This window comes from Fusarium musae, chromosome 7 (assembly GCF_019915245.1).
Source record: "Fusarium musae strain F31 chromosome 7, whole genome shotgun sequence".
Lineage (NCBI taxonomy): Eukaryota > Fungi > Ascomycota > Sordariomycetes > Hypocreales > Nectriaceae > Fusarium > Fusarium musae.
In genome coordinates this window covers 2449981-2471965 of record NC_058393.1, presented here as the reverse complement: position 1 = coordinate 2471965, position 21985 = coordinate 2449981, and the positions used below count along the sequence as shown (strand labels likewise).

The 21985-nt window shown below is 49.8% G+C and overlaps 6 protein-coding genes across 6 annotated transcripts; 3 read left to right on the top strand and 3 right to left on the bottom strand.

Moving 5' to 3' along the window:
* Positions 1–1104: 1104 nt before the first annotated feature.
* On the top strand, positions 1105–4773 carry J7337_009914 (uncharacterized protein; the record flags this gene model as incomplete). The annotated part of the gene is made up of 3 exons (XM_044827507.1): positions 1105–1897; positions 1952–2743; positions 2816–4773. The coding sequence occupies 3 exons, from the start codon at positions 1105–1107 to the stop codon at positions 4771–4773; spliced, it is 3543 nt and encodes a 1180-aa protein (XP_044678101.1).
* Positions 4774–5876: 1103 nt separating this feature from the next.
* On the bottom strand, positions 5877–7262 carry J7337_009913 (uncharacterized protein; the record flags this gene model as incomplete). The annotated part of the gene is made up of 1 exon (XM_044827506.1): positions 5877–7262. The coding sequence occupies one exon, from the start codon at positions 7260–7262 to the stop codon at positions 5877–5879; it is 1386 nt and encodes a 461-aa protein (XP_044678100.1).
* A 3056-nt stretch (positions 7263–10318) lies between these two features.
* On the top strand, positions 10319–10839 carry J7337_009912 (uncharacterized protein; the record flags this gene model as incomplete). The annotated part of the gene is made up of 2 exons (XM_044827505.1): positions 10319–10450; positions 10519–10839. 2 exons carry the CDS (start codon positions 10319–10321, stop codon positions 10837–10839), a joined length of 453 nt encoding a protein of 150 aa, XP_044678099.1.
* An 80-nt stretch (positions 10840–10919) lies between these two features.
* Positions 10920–11591, bottom strand: J7337_009911 (uncharacterized protein; the record flags this gene model as incomplete). The annotated part of the gene is made up of 3 exons (XM_044827504.1): positions 10920–11201; positions 11249–11462; positions 11524–11591. The coding sequence occupies 3 exons, from the start codon at positions 11589–11591 to the stop codon at positions 10920–10922; spliced, it is 564 nt and encodes a 187-aa protein (XP_044678098.1).
* Positions 11592–12046: 455 nt separating this feature from the next.
* On the top strand, positions 12047–13684 carry J7337_009910 (uncharacterized protein; the record flags this gene model as incomplete). Its single annotated transcript, XM_044827503.1, has 1 exon — positions 12047–13684. The coding sequence occupies one exon, from the start codon at positions 12047–12049 to the stop codon at positions 13682–13684; it is 1638 nt and encodes a 545-aa protein (XP_044678097.1).
* Positions 13685–15967: 2283 nt separating this feature from the next.
* Positions 15968–20870, bottom strand: J7337_009909 (uncharacterized protein; the record flags this gene model as incomplete). The annotated part of the gene is made up of 4 exons (XM_044827502.1): positions 15968–19919; positions 20011–20322; positions 20371–20497; positions 20546–20870. 4 exons carry the CDS (start codon positions 20868–20870, stop codon positions 15968–15970), a joined length of 4716 nt encoding a protein of 1571 aa, XP_044678096.1.
* Positions 20871–21985: the final 1115 nt, after the last annotated feature.

Genomic DNA, 21985 nt, shown 5'->3' with positions numbered 1-21985 from the left:
ACTCATGTAAGCCATCTACCAGGGTTGTCACCTGGAGCTTGAGTGGATACAGACATGTCTTTGGTGAAAGAAAACAGCCGGAATAGAACTCTGAGTATTCTGACCATTAACTTTCTTCGCAACACAAACAAGCACAAAAATATACCATTATCCTCCAGGCTACTGCTGTTTGACTACCATGGACTCGGTTGAGCAACAGAGTGCTATCTAACCTATAGGAGATGTTTGTGTTCTAAAGAGCTTGAAGCTGGAGTGGGTTCTACTTGGATCCACCGAAACTCTAGCTCTCCACTCTCTGAATCTTCAATAAGCCAAGGCTCAGAAAGGCAAACATCAAGGTATACAGATCAATAAATGATCAAAGGGGGATTATTGCAGGTGTATCCGTCGTACTTACACAAATTCACACTGACTGTATGACAATATCACAGGCCTCAAGCTATGTATGGGTCCTCAAGAGCCCGTATCTTATCTGCCAACATAGTTCAAAGCCATTGCCATAAATGTCCACTGCCCTAGACGTCATTGGTAGGGCTGAGCAGGGGGGGTTCTTAGCTGCCTAGGTATCTAAGCTAAGTAGACCCAGGTCCATATATAATTGATGAACGGATATTGATACCATCCACAATGTCAAACGATGTGAGCGTTCGTGTAGTTAAAGACGTGGAATAAAATCAAGTGAGTTTATCCATCAAACGCTCTTCGTATCACCACTGCCTGATGATGTGGCCGATACTTTGAGCAGCAGAATAGCCTTGCTCTCATTGGCCCTATCACTTTAGAGTCTCTGAATGACTAAGGTGGCAGTGACAGTGGCAGGCAGCAACAGCCCTGTTACCACCCGAGTATTGGACGTCCCGTCTCTTTCACGCTCCCTCTCCATCGAGCTCAGGTACTAAGGTAGGTTCTTTCGTGACACAGGCTTTCAACCACAGTCAACTATGGCTGGAGCATTAAATAAACAAACTTTGGCAGAACCTGTCAGATTTCGGCACAAGGTCATCTTTCCTTTCCCCCAGAATTCCAGAATCCTCTCCCTCCAACTTCCCTTCTTCCCTTCTTCCCTTCCCCCCTTCAACAACAATAAACAGAGAGAGGGGGGCCATGGGTCTCAAGCAATTCAATCTCGACCTCAGGGCCGCGATAGAAGCTCTTGATAGCTTCCCTAATGTATCAAATCTGCACAAGGGCGATTCCGAGGGAGAGATGGCTTTCACTTATACGCCCGAAGCAGAACATGGAGCCGAACTACCTTCCATCGACATCCAAGCCCTATCAAAGGATGCAGACTCGTACCCAAAACACCCGGGCTTCATGATCTTCACTTCCTCAGAAACACCAAAAGACTTAGAGAAGTGGCTGGAAGAGACCTCTAGCTTGACCGATGGCATTACTATCGCTGATGCCATCACATTGATATCTGGGATGCTAGCTAAAAAGCTGAGCACTTCCGAAGACCCAACTTCACAGACACCCTATTACGGCGAAGAATCAGATGATGATGATATACTCTCCGATGACGATGACTCCTTCTATGAAGCCGAGTTCGATGAGATAGATATCGACCCATTACTGCCTAGCACATCTGCCGCGGAGCACGCCGCTGAAGCCGATGATCCAGAATCAATGATACGTTTGAAGCGTCACTTGCGAGAAGCCAAACGAGAGGGGTTCTGCATCTCCATCTCCCCCGAAGAAATACGCCAGTCGTCTTTCGGTATCTTCTCGCTCTCTATTCAAGTATGCAAACTTGGAATCCCTGAAGATGCCCTGGAAGCTTGGGGTATTGAGCCGACAGAAAACATCGTCATGCTTTGCAAGCTGCCATCTACTTATCCTCATGCATTAGATTTCCAACGTCTTTCTCCCGACCAGTCTCGGATGAGCTTCAAACTTGGTAAATGCAGCAGTCCGCGGCCAAGTTATAAATCCATGAGACATATGTTTACAGGAGCGGAAGATCCAGTAATGCTAAAAGACGGGGACGAAGAGAGCGCTGGATCCTTTATTCCGCTCTTTATGTCATTGTCTCTTGACGCACTCCTTAACCGTTTCTTCCCAGCTCTTCTACGGCTGCGAAGATCAGAAGGAATATCGTGGGACGAAGCACGAGAACTGGAATACAACTTGAGCCTAGGTCACCATTCGAGAGACATGTTAGATCACGCTCAAGACACAATTGTCTGTCAGGACCGAGAGTCATCTGATGAGTCGTTTGAGCTCGAGTTCCTTCGGCATGATTACCTGTCAAGCAATGCAGACGAGCTCAACATTATTCTTGTTGCGATGCAATTCGGCCTCCAGAGGTTGATCAAATGCACCAAGTACTGTCTGGTTTGCCATCGAAGAGCAAAAGGAGGGTTTGAGGCCATAAAACCTTTCGTTTGCGAGAATGAGCTTTGTCTCTACCAGTATTTGTCCCTGGGTTTCGGCCAGAGCATCGAACACGAGATTATCAACAACCCATACGTGGTCGACCTTCTTGTGAGCTTCTTCTATGCTGCTGTCATTCGCTCCCGTCTCCGCGAGTTCCCCAGAGGATTGGGTCTCAAGTGTCCCTCGTCAGCCTTCACACCGAGTGCTTCTACCCCGGTCAGCGCAGATGCTTACTTCAAAACTGGCCTGTTGAGGTTTGAATCCAAAGACCTTCATACCTGTAGAACTATCAAAGCGGGCCATTGGCTGATGCTTTACGTCCCTGGAGCCAATACGCTGGATTCGCAGGCACCAGTCATGAGAAGACGTAAGTGAAACCGAAAGCCTGCAAAATAATTTCAAGTATCGGCTTGGACAAGAAGACTAATGAGGTGTTCAGAGCGCGAAAAACATCTATGTTATATCGAATCGTGCATCGATACCGACTTTACATTCAAGGTCATGCATACGTTCACGAGTCTTGAAACCATCGGACAGGAAGCTCCAGAAATTTCTGTGAATCAAGTCACTCAACCTACCCCGGGTGGTGTAAGAGTATTGATTCACAAGTATGGTCAAGACATCGACGAACTTGAAATTGTGCATCGTGATGAAGCACTTCGCTTCATGGCAAGTTGCATCCCACCCGTGCAAACAATGAGACAATACCTCATAGAGGTACCCGGGCGCCAGCTATCCTCCTGGAGAGGAATCGAAGGGTCAACACTCCGTCTGCTGAATTGGATCGTTGCCTCGAATAGGTCACATATTGTACTGGACAACCAAGTTACTGGTGCATCTGCAGCAAAGGAACAAACACAGAATAGCAGCGCCAGCAGCAGACGTTCCCGCAGCGCGGACCACCAGTGGATGCAGTTTCGCTTTGCCCAGGGTTCTCCTGAAAAGGAACACATTTTCTTCGATGAGCTACAGAAAATACCGAGATTCCGAACCGGCAAAACCTACCAAACACTCTTTGCATGGCATGGAAGCCCTCTTTCCAACTGGCATAGTATCATCCGAACCGGTCTTGACTTTTCTAACACACTTCATGGCCGTGCCTATGGGGACGGCGTTTATTTGGCAAGAGATTTCGATACTAGTTTCGCATATTCCGACCGTGAAAATACGAAAGTGTGGCCAAGCTCAGCATTGAAGGCCACGAGTGCTATCAGCATGTGTGAGATCGTCAATAGTCCATCTCAATTTGTGTCAACGAATCCATTTTTCGTCGTCAACAGGATCGATTGGATACAGTGCCGCTATCTCTTTGTCCAAACCCATCTACGGCAACCAGAACCCTCGATTTCCCCATCCTGTGAAAGAATGTTTTCTGAGAGGGTGCAGGGCGAGGACTATATCGAACAAGACCCTGCTTATAAATTAACTCATGGAACGCAGCCAGTTCATATCCCTCTATCAGCCATACCAAAATCTCGCCGGCGTGCACTCGGAAAAGACCAGCAGAATGGCCCGGGCTCATCCATAGGCCATCCTATCGTGGTCGATGATTCGGATTCAAACGGAAGCCCTGATCTCAACGGCTCAGACTCTTTGGAAAGCCCGGAGACAAGTGATGATATCGATGTTCTGCTAGCCTCGGATGATGAGGGTGATGCTCTCCAGTCGGTGGGAACACGAAAAAGACGGCGGACGTCTACAGACTCGGGTCTGGGTGAAGCGCAACGGGGACCTGACGATGTAACACCATTTCAACCAGGTCAGCTTGACATTGATTCTCTTCCTAAGCTTGCTGAGCCTACGTGGGCATCATCGTCACCAGCTGCTCTACGCGCACTCAACGGCCAGATCAAAGACCTACAAAAGACCCAGTCCAAGACCAACTTAGCCACGCTGGGATGGTACATTGACTTTGACAAGCTGGATAATCTCTTTCATTGGTTCGTCGAGCTTCACAGTTTCGACAGGGACTTACCACTTGCCAAAGACATGGCCAGTCATGGATGCTCGAGCATCGTGCTTGAGCTTCGATTTGGTGCTTCTTTTCCGATATCGCCTCCTTTTGTTCGAGTGGTACGGCCTCGCTTTCTACCTTTTGCTCAAGGAGGTGGAGGTCATGTCACCGTTGGCGGCGCTATATGCTCAGAGCTGCTCACAAACTCAGGCTGGTCCCCGGCTCTTTCATTGGAAAAGGTTTTCCTTGAAGTCAGATTGAATCTCTGCGAAAGGGACCGTCCAGCTCGTCTCGAAATTTCCCGTCATATAGGTTTGGGGACAATGGACTACAGTATGTTCGAGGCTGTGGATGCGTTCCGACGAGCGGCTGCAGCCCATGGGTGGCAGATCCCTTCCGATCTTCAGATGTTGCAATCCATGAGTAACGTTACGGAGACTTAGTGGAATCAACAAATTAGGGACCCCTTTCTGATAGATATAGATTTTGTGTGCCCGCCTTGCCACGAATTACGAGTTATGAGTACTCTTGTTTTTCCAACGGGGAAATTGGCTGAGAACCAGACTCAGGACATCGAATTAGTAGATTACAGGTAGCAATAAAAGCCAATTCTACTATGATTCTCTTCACAAATATACTATTCATTTGACTGGTGATATAACTATCTACTGTAGTTTTCGTCGTACGATCGACATTCCGGAACAGCATGAAGTGACATATTTAACATTTTTTTTGTATATTTATTTCTTGAACTTTTTGACAGCATCGCCATTTGCAAGGCTAACTGAACCGCCGACCTAGTCTCCCGTTACAGCACAGCAACTAGGCTAGCACCTGTCTACTTTGTTTGGTTGATCCAAATGTCTACGTTTTGATTTTACTTCTATGCATTTGCAGTGCAGTGCAGGACTGGGATGAGAGAACCGAATCTCCGAGAAATGTCCTTTGGTTTATATCTCCAAACATACCACTCTTTTTTTCCAACCTCGAAAGGTCAAGAAGTACAGGTATTACCCCAAGACAGATGTTTAGGAAAGATTGTGTAGAGCAAAGAGAAGAATTAGGTCCCAGGAAAAGGAGAACACGATAGTCCAGGCTAAGGAATAGGTGAAATTGTGCAGCATAGCAGAAAGCAAGTTAACCCGTGCCCCAACCCGCGCTGCAGTCGTTCAACCAAATCCCACCCTCCCATAATCTTCGTCGCACACTTGTCGTGTGCTGGTCCAAGTACCTGATCGATGTTGTTCGATGAGTGTAAATGGGAAATTTTTAGAAAAAGAAGAACGCCGGCAAACCAAATCTGGCGGACGGCGAATGCAGTATGATGCAGAAGCTCCCCGGAAAACTCCAAACGAAAATACCCCAGATCGTATCAGCGCGCCGCAATTCGGGATAAAACTTGCGACATCCGTAGCAGAGGAAAATGCCCCGTGGAAACACGGGTACCCAGTAATCTCGACGTGGTGCTATTCATGAGGAAACGAGCCCTTAGGTGATTTGAGTAGATGAAATTCTGTTGACAAACCGTAAGTGCACTCCCAGCACTCTAGTTGTGCTGGAAAAGGACGCTGATAGACTCGCCGTGATGAACACGACGGATAGCCTCAGCAAAAACGGCCGAGATATCGAGTATCTCGAGCTTGGGGCAAAGACGACGATGCTCGTTTTGAGGAACAGAGTTGGTAACGAGCATCTTGTCAATGGCAGAAGCATTAATACGAGCGATAGCGTCGCCACTGAAGACACCGTGGGTGACGAGGGCATAGACTTGAGTAGCGCCCTCCTTCTTCAGGAGCTTCGCAGCACGCGTGATCGTGTTACCAGTATCGACAATGTCGTCAACTAGAATGCAGATGCGGTTTGACACATCTCCAACTAGCATCATACTGGCGTTGCGATGCTCGGTAAATCGAATGGGCCGTCGCTCCTTTGTAGCAAGACATGAGTTTTCAAAAGCAGCAAAATCAGAGTTCTGTGGTATTACCTTGTGAATCAGAGCAAAGTCAGTCTTGAGACTGTCCGCAATCAAAGTAGCTCGCTTTGCACCTCCAGCATCCGGGGACACAATGACAGCGGTGTGGTGACTAGGGATTTGAGATTGGATGTAGTTCTGGAGTAGCGCCTTGCCGTACAGGTTATCGACAGGAATGTCGAAGAAGCCCTGGTACTGAGGATCGTGCAAGTCCATCGTGATAATATGATCGGCACCGGCGCAGGTGAGCAAGTCGGCAACGAGAGTACCGGCCTGAGCAATCCACTGCTTGTAACCAGGCTTAGGCTGGAAAGCTGAGATGTTGGACTGGTTCTCATAGTCGTGGGTGGTGTAGGCGTTCCTCTGGGAAGAGGTCGAGTTCTCTGCGTGGTGTCCACGGGCTTCAGAGGTGCTGCTCGAGATGGTGTCTGAGCGGCGAGGAGTGCTGAAGATGCCATTAGTGCCGTTAGCACCATTTGTCGCGCCCTCGTTTGCGAGAGCTGTTTTCGAGAGCTTCTCGGTCAAATTGTTGACACCATTGGGCAGGCCAGCTGACTTGGGGCCACCTGGACGAGGTGTGGGAGGGACACTCTCAAATGTGTAGTCTTTGGAGGAGCCAGAGATCTGCGACAAAGGTGCGCCGGCTTTGTTATAGGGCCAGTCGGGTTGTCGTGAGTAAGGGAAGAGTGGGACTACGGCGGTGACTCGTTTCGCAGAGCCAGTCTTGCAGGCTGAGATCATGATACAGAGATCGATGAGGTTGTCGTTCACGTTGCCGGAGCCAGATTGTATGATGTAGACATCTTTGCCGCGGACTGAGTCCTTGATTTCGCAGCGACTCTCTCCGCCAGAGAATTTTCCAAGAATGCGATTGCTCGCCGGAACACCCAGAATTTGGCAGACATTTTCTGTGAGTTGCGGGTGGGAGTTACCTCCCAGAACAACAATATTGCGCACCATGGTGAAGGTGAGGATGTGTCGGTTTGTGGTAGAGGTGAAGGTTGTTGTCGGCTAGAAGAGCAAAAAGTTTTGATGCGGCGAAGGACGGAAGCGGAAAACGGATGTGGAGGGGCCCCGAATCGGAGGGGGATGAGTACGTAGTTTTTTTTTTTTCTCTTCCTCTGAGGGGGGAAACGAGACCGAGACCGAGTCAAGAGCTTCTAAAGCGGTGGAATGAAGTCTCGACTGCGGTTGATGAGACAAGGACGAGATGGAGAAGACCTGAGACAATCCGAAACAGGTCAGAGTGAGACTGAAGCCAGTCGAGATGGAACCTGAGGCTGGATTGAAAGGTTACAAGCTTCAACTGTGTTGACGTCCTATTGTGAATTTTTTTTTAAACTCGGCCTCTGTCGATGGCAGCCCCGGCTTCTAAGTTAGGGAGCGCAGCAACGGCAGTGTAGTGTGTGGAGTGGAGAGCTTGTGGATTTAGCGGAGGTGTGATTGGAAATAGGCCGTTCAAGTGTCGAACTGTGCTGGCGAGAGTTGGCTAGCCTGGCCTGGCCTGGCCTGGCCTGGCAAGCAAGCAAGCAGTGTCCGGTACGGCACGGTAATGCAATGTGAAGCCGTGAACGCTGTACAGTAACCGATGCCTGGTATTGACGGAATTGGGGAATCTGGATGGCTGTGTCCAGATAAAACGGTTTGGCGGACCAACAGGGATCCAGGGCCGAAGTTGACGCACAGGAGAGTCGGACAGGGCCAAACCGACGTCACTGTGCTGTGCTGTGCTGTGCTGAAGCAGGCGGCTCAGGCTCAGTGCTAAGTGCTCAGAAGCCAGATGACAGGGCAGGGATCTCCAAGTAAACAGACGGTCTGCCGGTGTCGGAGGCTGGATAGGTAATTTTTCGAGCAGATGGTATTGACTATCAGGCGCTCGACAATAATTGTAGCCAGCTGGTATTTGTCTCCAAGGGGAAGCTTTTGACGGAGGGGAGACTCCCAGAAGAGAAGAACAACAGCCAAGCCAAGCGGCAATCGACGAAATAATAGTCGAGGATGGCGCGCGATGGTCGTTACGACGGCGGGCAGTCCCCGGGTGGAGGAGTGGAGATAATGGGGGAGATTGAAAGAAGATCACAGACCCATTGTGTGAGATGCTGAATGCTTTTGTAGGCAGTGAGCAGTTATATTTTGTGAGAGAGAGTGAAGTTGGAGAGGTTGAGTTTATGGCCAAATCAGAAAGTGCCCGTTGAGCTCATTGTCAAAGTTGGGCTTGTAAATGGATGAATCAACGTTGGAGCATGTACTGTGTATTGGATGTAATGAGGTGATCGGGGAACCTCGAGCGACCAAAAATATGATGACATGGTGGCACCCGCCAAATTGACATTCCCACAGGGTAAACTTGCGAATCAGTACCTAACCTAGACACAACTGACGTCTTGATACTTTGCGATTTGGATATATCTGATACTTTGGGATATCTCACTCTTCTCTTGTACTGTGAATTGTATCAAGTTCTTGTCTTGGCCATGTTGTATATGAGATTTCTTCCAATATCTCTCGATATAATTGGCTTTCAACTCGAAAAGCCACAGGTATCTATACAGGGGTAACTGGTCCCACCCCCGCCAATTCTCATGTGTCCAGGGGTACTCCAGAGTCAGGGCGGCATCTGGAACTCTTCCGTTCTACCTTAAGAACCCCCATGGACATGGATATATGTATGAGAGATAAAAACAAAAGTGTCTCCAAACAGGGATAGCTATTGCATACCGCCATTCTGTAACCCGAACATCCCGTTCCCTTGGTTTAGATATCAAGTTTTGTATGTGTATTCCATGGGCAGAGGAACACTCGGCCCTCCCGCAAGACAACCTTTTCCGTTACGCCGCGAATAATAAGGTGCTAATGAACTCTTTTGCTTGGATTTGGATGCTCAGCCTGGCAGGGGTTGTCAGTCATTTGATCTGTACCATCCCAAATCTCAGAAGAACAGCCCAGCAACTATTCTCTTTAGTTCTGTTCTTTGAGTAAAAACTACTACGGCTTAAAGGACCTATGGATAGATATCCTTCCATGTACAAATTTCACGCCGAGGTACCACCAAACATGACCATTGTCTCAGCCGGGAACCTGTCGAGGCTTCTAGCTTTCTGTTATTCTAAAATGTCCGTCATCGGTCACCCTTTGTTCTGGAACAGTGGCTTGCATGCATGACATGCCTCTTCCAGCGGAGATGCACGCGACCTCCTTCTTCGAACATAGTGACACACAAAGAGCTAAGACAGATAATTTAATTAATTCGACATATTGTCCCGTTAGATGATGCCATTGGGCATCATATGACTCCCTATTGGATCCTGTACATGCCTACTACCGCTACCGGTACATGCTCAAGATCCTGCCTGACCCTGCAGGGGCAAGAAAATACTAAACCTTGATATAAGGTATCAAAATAAACTTAATAAAGAGTCTCCTAAGCTTAGGATAAATTTAACTAAATATTTTTATCACTTAGGGTTAAGGTCCTGAGTTTTCTTTCTTCCCCTAGCTACCTTAGCGGATATCTCTCGGTTTCTCTCACAATAATTAGAACCTCTTATTGGTTCGATAGAATAAGAATTCATTGGACGGGAAAAAAGAAAAGAAAGGAAAAGCATAAAGTGATGCACTCTGACGTGTGTGTCCAAACTCTTCCCCAGCTTTTAGCCAGACAGCCCAGACTCATATGCAAAAGCACACTGCGTTGAACTTCAAGTATTAGCTTTGCCCAATAAGAGCCCGCTCCCAAATTCACACAAGGTAGCAGGAGCCAAATCGAGAAAGAACAAGCTGCAGTGTAAAAAATGGAAGCCTCCAGTGTCGCACAAGAATTACAGCACGTTCCAGGCCTGCATCAGTTGAAACTCCTCCGCTGAATTAGACCTGTCGAAACTTCTGATCCTCTGATTGGTCAGCGTCAGATCATTCTTTCGCGATACTGGGCTCCACTATTTGATCTAGACCTTCATTCAATTCAATGCTTCATATCAATCTCACAGCTCGTTGCATGAGCTCACTCACCACTCACCATGAAGATCCTTGAGGCGCAATCGGCTGTTCTCACAAATTACGAGGTGTATCAGCACGTATCAGAACAGCGCGAACGATACAAAAATGCCAAGCGCCGTGGTCCCCCAAATCTCGAGACGGTCGTTCGCGAGGTAAGATTTTTTTTTCTTTCACTCATATCAAATTTAATGCCCAGAAACGCAATTGACGCTCCTCACAGCTCCTCCAGTATCTTCGCACAAACCCTGGCCCTCTGAGTCAAGAACCACTTCCCTATACCGAGGGATGCATTTCCAGACTTCTAGAACGCTTACGGCCTTACAACCTCGCCAAGGGTGAAGTAGTTATGATCATCAACCTGCGCCCCGCCTCAGTCGCTGCTCTCAATACTGTTGTAGAGGAGATGTCTGAGCGATTTAGCGAGGAGCAGCAGGAAGCCATGGTCAACATCATCGCTGAAGTCCTCGGCCAATTCCCGGCTGCGGAAGAGGGTGCTGAGGAAGAGGGCGCTGATGTTTCTATGAACGACGCCGCTGCCTGAGCTCCCAGCCCACCAATATAATAACTAATTATCAACTCATGTTCCCACTACTCTATCACAGTATCCGCGACTCTCAAATCTCATATTACTGCGCATGTGCTTGCGCTCTGGCTGCTTGCGCCCGTTGTCGGAGTCATGGCCGTCTTGCACAGATCTTCAAACGCTAGCTTCAACAATTCACCCGTCACCGCCGAACACTCAACATATCGATCGGCCCGTAGAGTCTGCGCAACCTGGTATCCTTCTTGCGGATATATAATTCCGTTTGGATCTTGCTCCGATCTCAGGTCACGCTTCAGCCCGAGGATGATAAGGGGAAGGGTATCGATGCGTTGAAACGATCTCTTGATTTCGTCCTTCCACTATCAAGTCTGAGTTGCATGCTCGGTACCGTTTATAGCGCACTTACATATCTCTGCATATTGATCAGACTCAACCGTTGGCTGATGTCGTAACAAATGACAATGGCATCAGGGTCAAGGGTTCTCCAGTTGTCAGGACATGATGTGTCGAAGAACTCGAACTGAACCTTTTTGCCTCCTGTCTGAATACCGAAGATAAAAGGTTGATCCATATCACGGAGCATGGGAATCGGGTTGACTTTTTCACCTGCACTGAGTCGGCTAAGGATATGGATTTAGTATGATTCGTCGAGGAATCTATAGAGGAATTTAGACTACATACGAGAGAAAGGTCGTCTTGCCGCACTTTTCATCGCCTACAAGGAGAATCTTGATCATCTCGGGGTCCATTTTGCATGCGAGAGTGCCAAAGTCGTTAATATGCTTATATTCAAGTTTGATGTACGGAAAATGGACCAGCTCGACAAGAGCAGATATGGCGTCTATTAAATGAAGGCCAGAGAAAGAGATGAGATGAGAGCTGTACGTAACTTATCAGTACGACCCCCAACTGTGGCGTCGAGTCAAGCACAGCCACTTACTCAGACCAGCCACATCTTGAACTGCAGCAAAGCCCTTTTCCACTTGTTAACTCTGACGGGTCTGCATATAATCGCCCAAAATTGGAACCCACCAACTTCATGAGACCCTTTAGCCGTTGTCTTGGGCGTCAAACTTCGCTCGAAGGTATAGCCAGCCGAGCCAAAACTCCAAAGGTCTCGCAATCTAAACCTCAATTGAAAAAATCATCAAGTGGTGAATCTCCAAAACTTCCTGTTCAGCCTCAAGGCACCAAGCACCTCGCCATGTCTGCAGAGTCGAATTATCAGTCATGGACCAAAAACGGCCTCATTCAGAAAGTCAAGGAACTCGAGGCTGAACTCAGAAATCGGCCTGCTCCAGAGCCAAAACCTGTACCTGAGATCCAGCCTGAAAATGAAGAGGGAGATGAAGCCAAGACGAAACCAAAGGGAAAGAGAAAGATGGATCCCAGCAAATATTCTACACGATTTATCGCCTTGAAACTTGCGTATCTAGGCAAGAATTACGGTGGCTTTGAGTTCCAAGCAATGGCCAACGCTCCATCAATCGAGGAGGAACTTTGGAATGCTCTCACAAAAGCATGCCTCATCTTTCCTGAAGATGAACGAATTGTCGATTTTGACTGCTGCGAATATTCAAAGTGTGGTCGCACAGATAAAGGAGTCAGCGCCTTTGGTCAAGTCATCGGCCTTCGAGTTCGAAGTAACAGACCCTTGCCTAAAGAGCAAAGGCGTCTAAGTGAAGCAGGCGAGGCAATGGTCGTTGACGAAAAGCTAGGAGAGAATGCAGAAGAGGAACCTGTAGAGGACACACCACCTTTCGATGATATCAAAGATGAGCTTCAATATCCTCGACTACTTAACCGTGTTCTACCCCCTGATATTCGCATCCTCGCCTGGTGCCCCTCTCCGCCACCAGACTTCTCTGCTCGTTTCTCATGCCGCGAGCGTCAATACCGATATTTCTTTACACAACCTGCTTTCACTCCTGAACCCAGTGCTCGTGGTGCAAGGAACGGCTGGCTCGACATCGAGGCGATGCGCGAGGCTGCTAAGCGATACGAAGGAGAGCATGATTTCCGCAACTTTTGCAAGATCGACCCTGGAAAGCAGATCACAAACTTTGTTCGCACAATTTACGAGGCTGAAATCGAAGAGGTCAAGGACGTCAGCTCAGCTTTGCCATATGTTTCTGGATCCACGTATGTCCCTGCAGGAGGCTTGCCCAGTGACGGTACTGTGTACCCCAAGGTGTACTCGTTCAACGTTCGAGGGTCTGCTTTCTTGTGGCACCAGATTCGTCACATGGTTGCTGTACTCTTCCTTGCAGGTCAGAAGTTGGAGGCGCCTGACGTTGTGACGACTCTGCTCGACGTTAAAGCCAACCCCTGCAAGCCTAACTATGTCATGGCAGACGAAGTGCCTCTAGTGCTCTGGGACTGCATCTTCCCTGGTACAGATTCTACCCCGGTCGATCCCGCGGCCAAGAAGACCGATGGCCTTGACTGGGTGTATCTTGCAGATGATCCTGCGCTCAGCAAGCCTGGCCCCTTTGGTGTCATGGATGGTATGTGGGCGTATTGGCGGGAGCGCAAATTGGATGAGTTGCTCTCGAACCAATTATTGCAAATGGTATCTACACAGCGCAGCAAAGATCCCTCGAGGCGTGTCACTCGCCCTGAGCCCTCAGGCAAGCAGGCGAACAGTGTAGTTGTCTACGAGGGTGGTAACGGTGGCCGTATGGGTGGCCGCTACGTGCCCTTGCTGCAAAAGGTTAAGCTGCAGTCTCCTGAAGAGCAAAATGAGAGATATGCTATAAGAAAGGGGTATACTAGCTCAGAAGATATGCGAAACCAGAAGGGCATTGGAAAGCGAAAGGCAGATGAGGCCATGGATGAGTAGACATCGCATGATGCGTTTCGGGATATAAATAAATAAAGAATTAAATCATATCATCGTATACTGGGCCCATCCATGTGGCAAACGTTCCTCTATGGATATAGTGCCTTTCAGCCCAGTGATTTATCCTCTCCTCTTTGCTCATACAAACACCGCCGAACGCCCCTCCAAACTTCTTCCACAATCTTTCGTCGTGGCAGCAAGCCTGGAAATACAACCACCACATCATCCTCACCTTCGACTATGACAATGAGGTAGTATCTCACCTCAAATCCAAGAAACGCTTCATTGACGAGAATGTCTTGGATTTTCTCGGTCGGTATGAACCTCGTGGCTGTACCTGCAAGGTAGCTCCCTGGACTTTCGCTGGTCTGCACACCCAAGCCTCTCATGACGAGAATGCTCTCGCTGGCGTAGCCTCTTCGACTGGATAGCCATAGCACAGCTATACTCACAGGAACGAGGACAGATAGAGGTATGTTTTGCGCAAGAGCGGCGGTCGAGGTTGGTGCACGGAGGTATGAAGCTGGTATGATCTTGAGAAGAGAGGGAGGGGCGTAGGCGAGGAACGGATGTAGAGTAAGGCGCGCGTGGAGTAGAAGAAGCGCGAAGATCGAGAGGAGGATTCGAGAGATGGTGAGTAGTGTATGTAGAGCTGGAGGTATCGGCCGGAGAGTCGTGACAGTAAATTCGGCGGTTGTTGGAGAGGGATGTCGAATGAGAAGACGGGGCGATGTTGAGAGCATTTTGACAGGTTGAGGTATGTTCAATGGTCAACCATGGCCGTAAGGAGTGTTTTGGAGGAATTGATGGTAGAAAGTCGTTGGTGAAGTCGAACGAGCTCGTTGTTATTGAAACATGATTGTGCTGTGTAATTGTGATCGCAATGCGACTGCAGTGGTGTTGGAGGGTAAATCGAAGCTGTTCACCGACGATCCACTGAAGCTACAGGTGTCATCCACTGTAGCGCCCCAACACAGTCTCACCAGCCACATTTTGAGGGAAAGGGTATATAACTTGTCAATGCTGATATGATTCTCGACTGTAATGGTCTAACGGTGAAGGCGTTCAAACCCGCTCAACCGCCCATCCCAATACTGTAGTACTTCGGTATCGCAGCCCTCCGCCGCGCCCCGCCCGAACGCTGCGGTGGTCGCCCACTCGTGCAGGTAACTCACGATGCTGGAACTTTGCGGCCCTAAGCACTGGAGATGACCCTTGAGGGAGGTTTCACTCTGCAGAGATCTCTCCCCCGTCGCGTGGCGGGTGGGAACACGTTAGTGCGGGGGGATTTGGGATGGCAAGTGGATGAGATGGAGCAGCCAACTGTCTTTTTTTTGTATTTTTTGACAATTGACATTTGTGAACAATACCATTGTAAAATATTGATATCGTTTTTTCTATAGTCATTTAATCATATGTCAGCTTCTTGTACTCATGCGACATCGGGTTGTGGTAATTCGAACCCTCAAGTGCATCCTATACCTGGCAGACATGAAGCTATCACCACTCATTTGCTTTAGAAAATCTGCTCCCACAACACACATACACACAAGTGACAATTGTTATCAAGTATAACTATAATGCAAAGCAGTTGTTCATTCAATTCGTAAATACTAAACCCTCCGGGGGAATCAAAATGCATTTCCAATCCAGCCCGTTTCAATCCATTCCTACCCATCTTTCACCCATTTCCATTTCCACATCCCCTAACTCAAACAAGTGCCGCGAGGCAACATTGTATAAAGCAGTCGCTACGTTAATTCCCTATCACTCACTTCACCCATTTTTCTCACCCATCAGCCTCCGTCAGCCTGGAACCACCCGATACCCAATATTTACTACCTCCAACATTCCGCCTTCAGGCAAATATAACAAGATGCAGTGCGAGTACTGCCTCCATCCTCCTCAAACATAGTCTGTAAGTAAATGTGGTCGTAATTTGCAGAAACCTTCATGGTCCGACCAAAAAGAAATGTAAAGTCGTATACGTTCATTGGCATCCTTGCCAATAATGCGAGAAGGGCCTTGAAAATCCGAAGGTGATATCAAGAGCGAAGAGAGAAACAAGATGCAGTAGTTTCCAGTCGTCATACAGCTAGATCCTTGAAGAAAAGGACGGAAGTTTAATGCCAAAATGCGAGCCCCGAAGGACTATGGTATCGACTCGGGATGAGAGAGAACGCCGATCGCCATGCACAGAATCGAACAATACAAAGTTTATAGGGAGTGGTAGAAAGGAACAAAATATTGCACAGCGCGCTGGCCACCATCGCGAGTGAATTCCTAGATCATCTCGTTTCGGTTCAAGCCAGTCGACAGGTGCTTGTTTCGAGAATCAATAGGCGAACGCAAAACATCGGGGTTGAATGACACCGGTGGGGGAGATTTCATCTGTCGAGGCATGGGAATGCTCTCGTAGGGAGCCTCAAAAGGAGGAGACCGGACATACTCCTTTCGACTGCGGCTGGCAGAACGGAGTCGCTCCGTGGCCTTGTGAATGCGGCCTGAGATGCTGCTGCTATCTCCAATGCTTCTGCCTCGGTTGTGACTCCTGTGAGAAGCTGGGGCTGGAGGGCTGGCCTCCGAAGCTTGGTCATTGCCAGATGACAAATCGTCGTCCATGACAATCTCAATCATGCCTGATGCAACAGCGCCAGCCTGCTGATGTCGCTGGGCGTGTTGCAGAGGGGCAGGAGGCGGTGGAGGGGGGGAAGCCAAATGCCTGAGTTCCTTAAGAACTGGGGGTGCTGGAGGAGGAGGTGGTGGTGGCATAGGGTCTTCATGAGAACGTCGTCGCTCACCAGGGACAACTTCTTCAATGCGTCCAACACTGTTCTTGCGTGCAAAGCGAGCAGGACGCTGGCCAGGCTCATCGGGAATGGGGGCTGACATACTACGAGGAATAGGAGGTCGCGCCGGTGGCTGATAGACAGTGGATGGCAGCAGAGTGAGACTGGGCTCGGCAACTGGCTGTTCTCTCTCAGGAGACTGTTGAGGTGAGGTTTCTGGAGAGTATCGTTGAGTAAAGCCAGCTGGAATACTAGGCACGTCGGGCCTCGGCGTGCTTCCGGATTGATCATGGTTGCCCTCGATGATAAGTCGCATGGCTTTTGGGGTCGCTGGAAGCCCGATAACAGGTCCGTTACGGGCGTACATGCTCCTTTGTGGTGGTTCAGTGGCACTGCGAGGTGGGATATCGTCAGGCAGCGGCTTTGGTTCAGCAGTCTCAACCGTAATCGCAAGAGCAGGAGAGAACTCGTTAGGGTGAGGGATTGATGGTGTTTGGGCACGCTTGGCCAGAGACTTGCGGCGCTCCTCAAGTTCCCGTGCAGCCTGCTCCTTCTTTCGCTGGCGCTCGTCCTTCATTTGCTTGAGATCACCAGCATGCTCAGTTGAGGCAGCTCTGCCATGGATAGAGATAGAACCATCGAAGTTGGCTACCTCGGAGTTGGCCCTGCGTCGATGTTCCGAAGCATCTTGCTTACTCAAGGCTGGTGAGCCAAGACCTCGGCTGCCACTGCGGCTGTGCTTGTTCCTGAATTCCTCTTGGGCAGCCATGGCTGCTCTGTAGTCCTCTTCATCCTCAGAGCCTTGATAATGGTGAATGGCAGCACTCAGAGGCAAGGGTGAAGAAGGAGAGCGTTGTGCAGAACTCTCCCGGCCTTGACTTCGGCCACGGAGCGTAAGAGCTGGTGGGCGAGAGCGGCCTTCTGGGCTCCTACGGCGGCTTCCACGGCTTGAATTACGGCTCTTTGGCTTGACAGTTGACCCGCTAACCTTGCGTACCGTGTTTGGCTCAGCGACCTGACCATGTCGTGGAGTGCTCAGGTTCAGCAAGTCCTCTGGAGACATGGGGATAGGGGAAGTAGGCGATCGTTTCGCCTTGGGCCAATTGCGAGCACTGACACGTCCACGTTCCTCAGAAGGTTCTCGGGAGCGTGCAGTTCGCTCTCGGCTTCCAGGACGACTGCGTGAAGTATCCCGAGTTCTTGAATGACTACGCTGGCGACTGCGCTGTCTCTTGGAGTAGTGATTGGCAGCATCCAAGCTGTGGATGTAGTCTTCTCGGTTTCGCACAGCTTGGTGGCGGAGACTTCTTCCAGCGCTTGATGCAGAAGTGACAGAACTTGTCACGGAAGCAGGACCTCTGCGGCGAGTTGGCCAGTGGTAGCGAGTAGAAGAAGTAACCGACTGCTCTGGAGATGTAATGTCGTCGTGAGCCGGTCCAGGATGCAGCTGTAAATTCACGCCCACAGGAATGCGGTCACGAGAGCCATTGCGATGATTGCGTGATGCTTGTTGCATCTTCAACATAGTGGCCTGGTCGGGCGGTGGTGGAAAATCACCCTCACTTGGTTGAACAACGCGTTGAGCGTGCTCTCGCATCATCATTGGGCTCGCAGTAGCAGCGCGCTGTAATGCGGTACCCATCATCATGTTTTCATTGCCAGATGGCGTTCGAGCATGACCAGATCGAGGCTCGTAGTCATATGGCACAGCAGACAGCTCAGCAGATCGAAGTGCCTCCCGGTTGAGGTCTGAGGGGATCTCACCAATAGACGGCAAACGTCCACGTCCTCGGGCAGAGACTGGGGTATTGAACCTGCTATTGTTTGAAGGGCGAAGGAAGGCAGTCGTAGCTTCATTGTTCGAGGCATGAGAAAAAGCAGGAGAACCGGCAGAGTCAGCGATAGGGGTAACACCCGCGGCAATCGGGGTTTGACCGCCGTCACCAGCAAAGAACTTTGACTTTTGCGTTTGATCACCAAATGAGGTGATGAGCTTGAGAGCAGAGGTCTTTGCGATGCTGCGTTGGGGTCCACGCTGAACACCAGGAGGTGAGAGAGGCGGACTTAGAATCTCGGGAATACTGGGAGTCATAGTCTGGAAGTTCAGCTGTGCGGCGGACGGAGAAGTCCAAGGCTCAGTAGACTCCTGGTCGGTGCAAGCAAAGCATCGGATTGCTAGCTGCTGTTGGCCATGTTGAACTGCCCACTCACCCCATTTCCTGATAATGGCAGCTTGTCGTTCCCAAACACTAGGGGCTGAGAGGCATGTGAGGATCAGCGCCTCCATGTAGCGCTTGTGAGAGATATAAACCTCGATGGCGTCGTTGTGATCGCCCATACCAAGCATAATGGTAACTGCTGCGTGCACGTCACCAGCCTCAAGTAGACGCTGGACGTATGTATGGCCAAGCTTCTGTTGTGAGGTATGGCCGCCAATGCCACTCAGAGCCAACAACATCCAGTCAGAGGAAGTCATGTTCTCAAAGTTTGCGTTCATGATGTTGGGATCGATATCACCAAGCCATTTGGCCAAGAGAATGCGGCTAGGAGATCCTTGGGGATGCCTACTCATCTCGTCCCTAATCAGGTCTTCAACCTCTTTGTTCCATCCGAAGATGGTGTTGAGCATTTGACGACGCAGATCATCATTGGTGAGACGAGCACTGTTGGCGCCCATAGCATGCTTGTAAGGAATATCGCTTAGACGTGCCCGAGTAAACTTGAATAGGTCGTGCACCTTGTTGTCGTCAGGGCTGCGGGGAACTTCATTGCGCAGGCGAGAAGGTCTTCTTCGTGATCGGCTTGAGGCCATGGAAGGAACACTTGTAGTGCCAAGAGAGTATCCCATGGAATAAGTGTCCAAATCTCTTGTGTTACCGTGAGCACTGTTGCCAATAGTTGATGACCTGATCGAGGTTCCAGCCGAGATATAGGTGTTTTCTGACAGTCCTCTTGACCTCATGGATCCGGGGTAACGACCAGGGGTTTGGGACGACCCAGCTGAAGACTTAGATAAGGAGGAGAGCCCACTTCGACTTGAGACAGGGCTGGCTGATTCGTAAGGCCCATTGCCAGAGTCGTAGGGTTGGCGTCGAGTTAGGCGAGCGAATGGTGATAGGTGATCCTCGTCACTCTCGGAAATATTCATGTCCAGGGGAATAGAGCTCGTCTCAGACTCGGAGGCGATAGTAGTAGCCGAGGTCGCTGATCGATCACCAGTTTCTTCTGAGACTGGAGGTGAGGGTGGCAATAGGTTTGCTGGGTGTTGGACATTGGCGACCATGATGGCCGGTGAGTTCAGGTCGAATTGCTGCACCGTGTTATTGGGGCCAAGGGTGAACAACGTGGCACCCGGGCCATAGACGGCAAGGCCGCGAACAAGATCGAGAGTCGGGATGGGATCATGAGTGACGTGCTTTGTCCTAACATCCCATGACTGTGTTTGCCTGTGCAGGTGTTAGTTGATGATAGGGGCCATGCAGCTAAGCGCGCGCGTAGCCTAGGGGGTTATATGGTGGTGGCAAGTTGCAAACTTACGAGTCGGAGTACTGGATTATGCGGCCGTTCTTGGACCATCCCATCCAGTTGGGTCCATCCATGGAGATCTCAGCCTTCTTGAGGTTTCGAACCACCTTTGCAGGGTCATCGGCGCTATATTTCTTTGCCACGCTCCAGACTCGCAAGTCACCGTCACGCATCTGGACAGCAAGCATGTCTGATTTTTGCCGGGAAGAGGAAGCATGCCACGCGAGATTCACGATAGGTGACGGTCCTCTGGAAGTGGTAAGATTGTGTAAAATAGTGAAGCGTGGTTGCAAGGTTGCAACAAATAGAGAGCCGTTCTGGTAGCTGAGATTGTGTTAGTGAGGTTTGAGTAAGAGGAGGACAAGAACTCACCCGATGGCAAATGTTCGACAATCAGCTGATGGTGCCAAAGCAGTTACAGCAATCTGGTCAATAGTCCTTGAAGAAACATGCTCAGATGTTGATGGCTCAAACATGATAATGCTTCCCTTTGTGTTGCCTTCAAATCGTTAGTCATGATCGTGTGAAACTCATTCCAATAACTGACCGAAAGCCACATTGCCATTTTTCATCCACGCTGCGACAGTTAGGTGGTCATAACATGCAAATCGAGAGATCTCATCGCCTGTCATTAGATCCCACACAATTGCTGTTTGGCCAGCATCGTAACTGACAACGAAGCGGCCACCACCAGCCTCACTCTGATTATCGACTGCTAACAATTGAACCTCATCAGCGTGTCGAGAAAACCTTCGTTCAATGGTAAGAGTATCATGGTGACAGCAAACAACCGATGAGCCCTGGGCGTACAAAAACATGGACGCAGTGGCGGCGCAGGGGTCAAAGTACTTTAAATCAGTAACATGAGGCATCGTGGTGCTGTCTGGGACCTGCGACGTCTTACTCCTTGTTGCAGACCTTCCACCGGAACTTAACGATACGGTGCGATTCCGTGACGAACCGGCCACGGGGACGGACATGATGGGCCTAATATTCTTTCTTGAATCTTGACCTGCGTTAACGGAGCCCGGGTTAGCCAGTCGGATGACCACAGAGGGCTATGGCTGCTCTGCAAGGATGCCCGCCTTGTGCGACGCTGCACGTACTGTTCTGATGAATCGATGTCGACGACGAACGACCCCCGATAGCGGGGTCTACACTTTTGTTGCTCTCGGGGTCGCAGGAACAGTCGGAAAGCTACACTTTGGGGCTGTCGAACATGCCTCGGAATCCTCTGCTGTCCGCACCCGGACAATGACGGTTTCTTGGTGTGTCGTTAAGCCAAAGTCTCGGATCGTGTTATACTGAATTTTGTTTCGTCACTGCGCGATACGATGCGATACGATGCGATACGGGCACGCGGGTAGCGACGGGCAAGTGAAGTTGGACAACGAACGGAGCTCTTGGGGCTGTATGTCTCGGTCGCAACGGTGTATAGGAAGAGGCAGATGCGGTGAGGCGAGAGAGAAGTCTTCGGAATGCGAATTAGTGTGAGTGTGAAAAGGTTGAGAAAGTCAAAACACGCAAGAAGGCGTAGAGAAAGATTCGATGTGTGTGGAGATGGGCAGAGCAATGGTTTTGCTTGTCGAGAGCAACATCAACCAGGGCAACGGTGGAAAAGACGACGCTACAGGCTCAACTCGGCAACAGTGAGAATACAGCCGCCAACCCTGCTCAGATTCGATGTGATTGCCTGGGGTCGGACGACGCCAAATAGAGATGTGCGCGCAAAGTGGTCGAGGTCAAAGTGTAGCTACCAGGAAGAGCTTGGTAGTGGATGTGGATAGGGATGGGGGATGTGAAAGGGGTGTGACCCGGCGCTTGACTTGCAGACGTAGCTTGAAATCCCTTGAAGATGATTCTAGGGTCCATCAAACACGTCCTTGTGTAGGTAGACTAGGTAGGTGTGTGTATGTGTGTGCATGTATGTTGAGCGACAACATGCGACTTAGACGGGAGATATGACGAGGGGTGAGAGGTCCAGGGT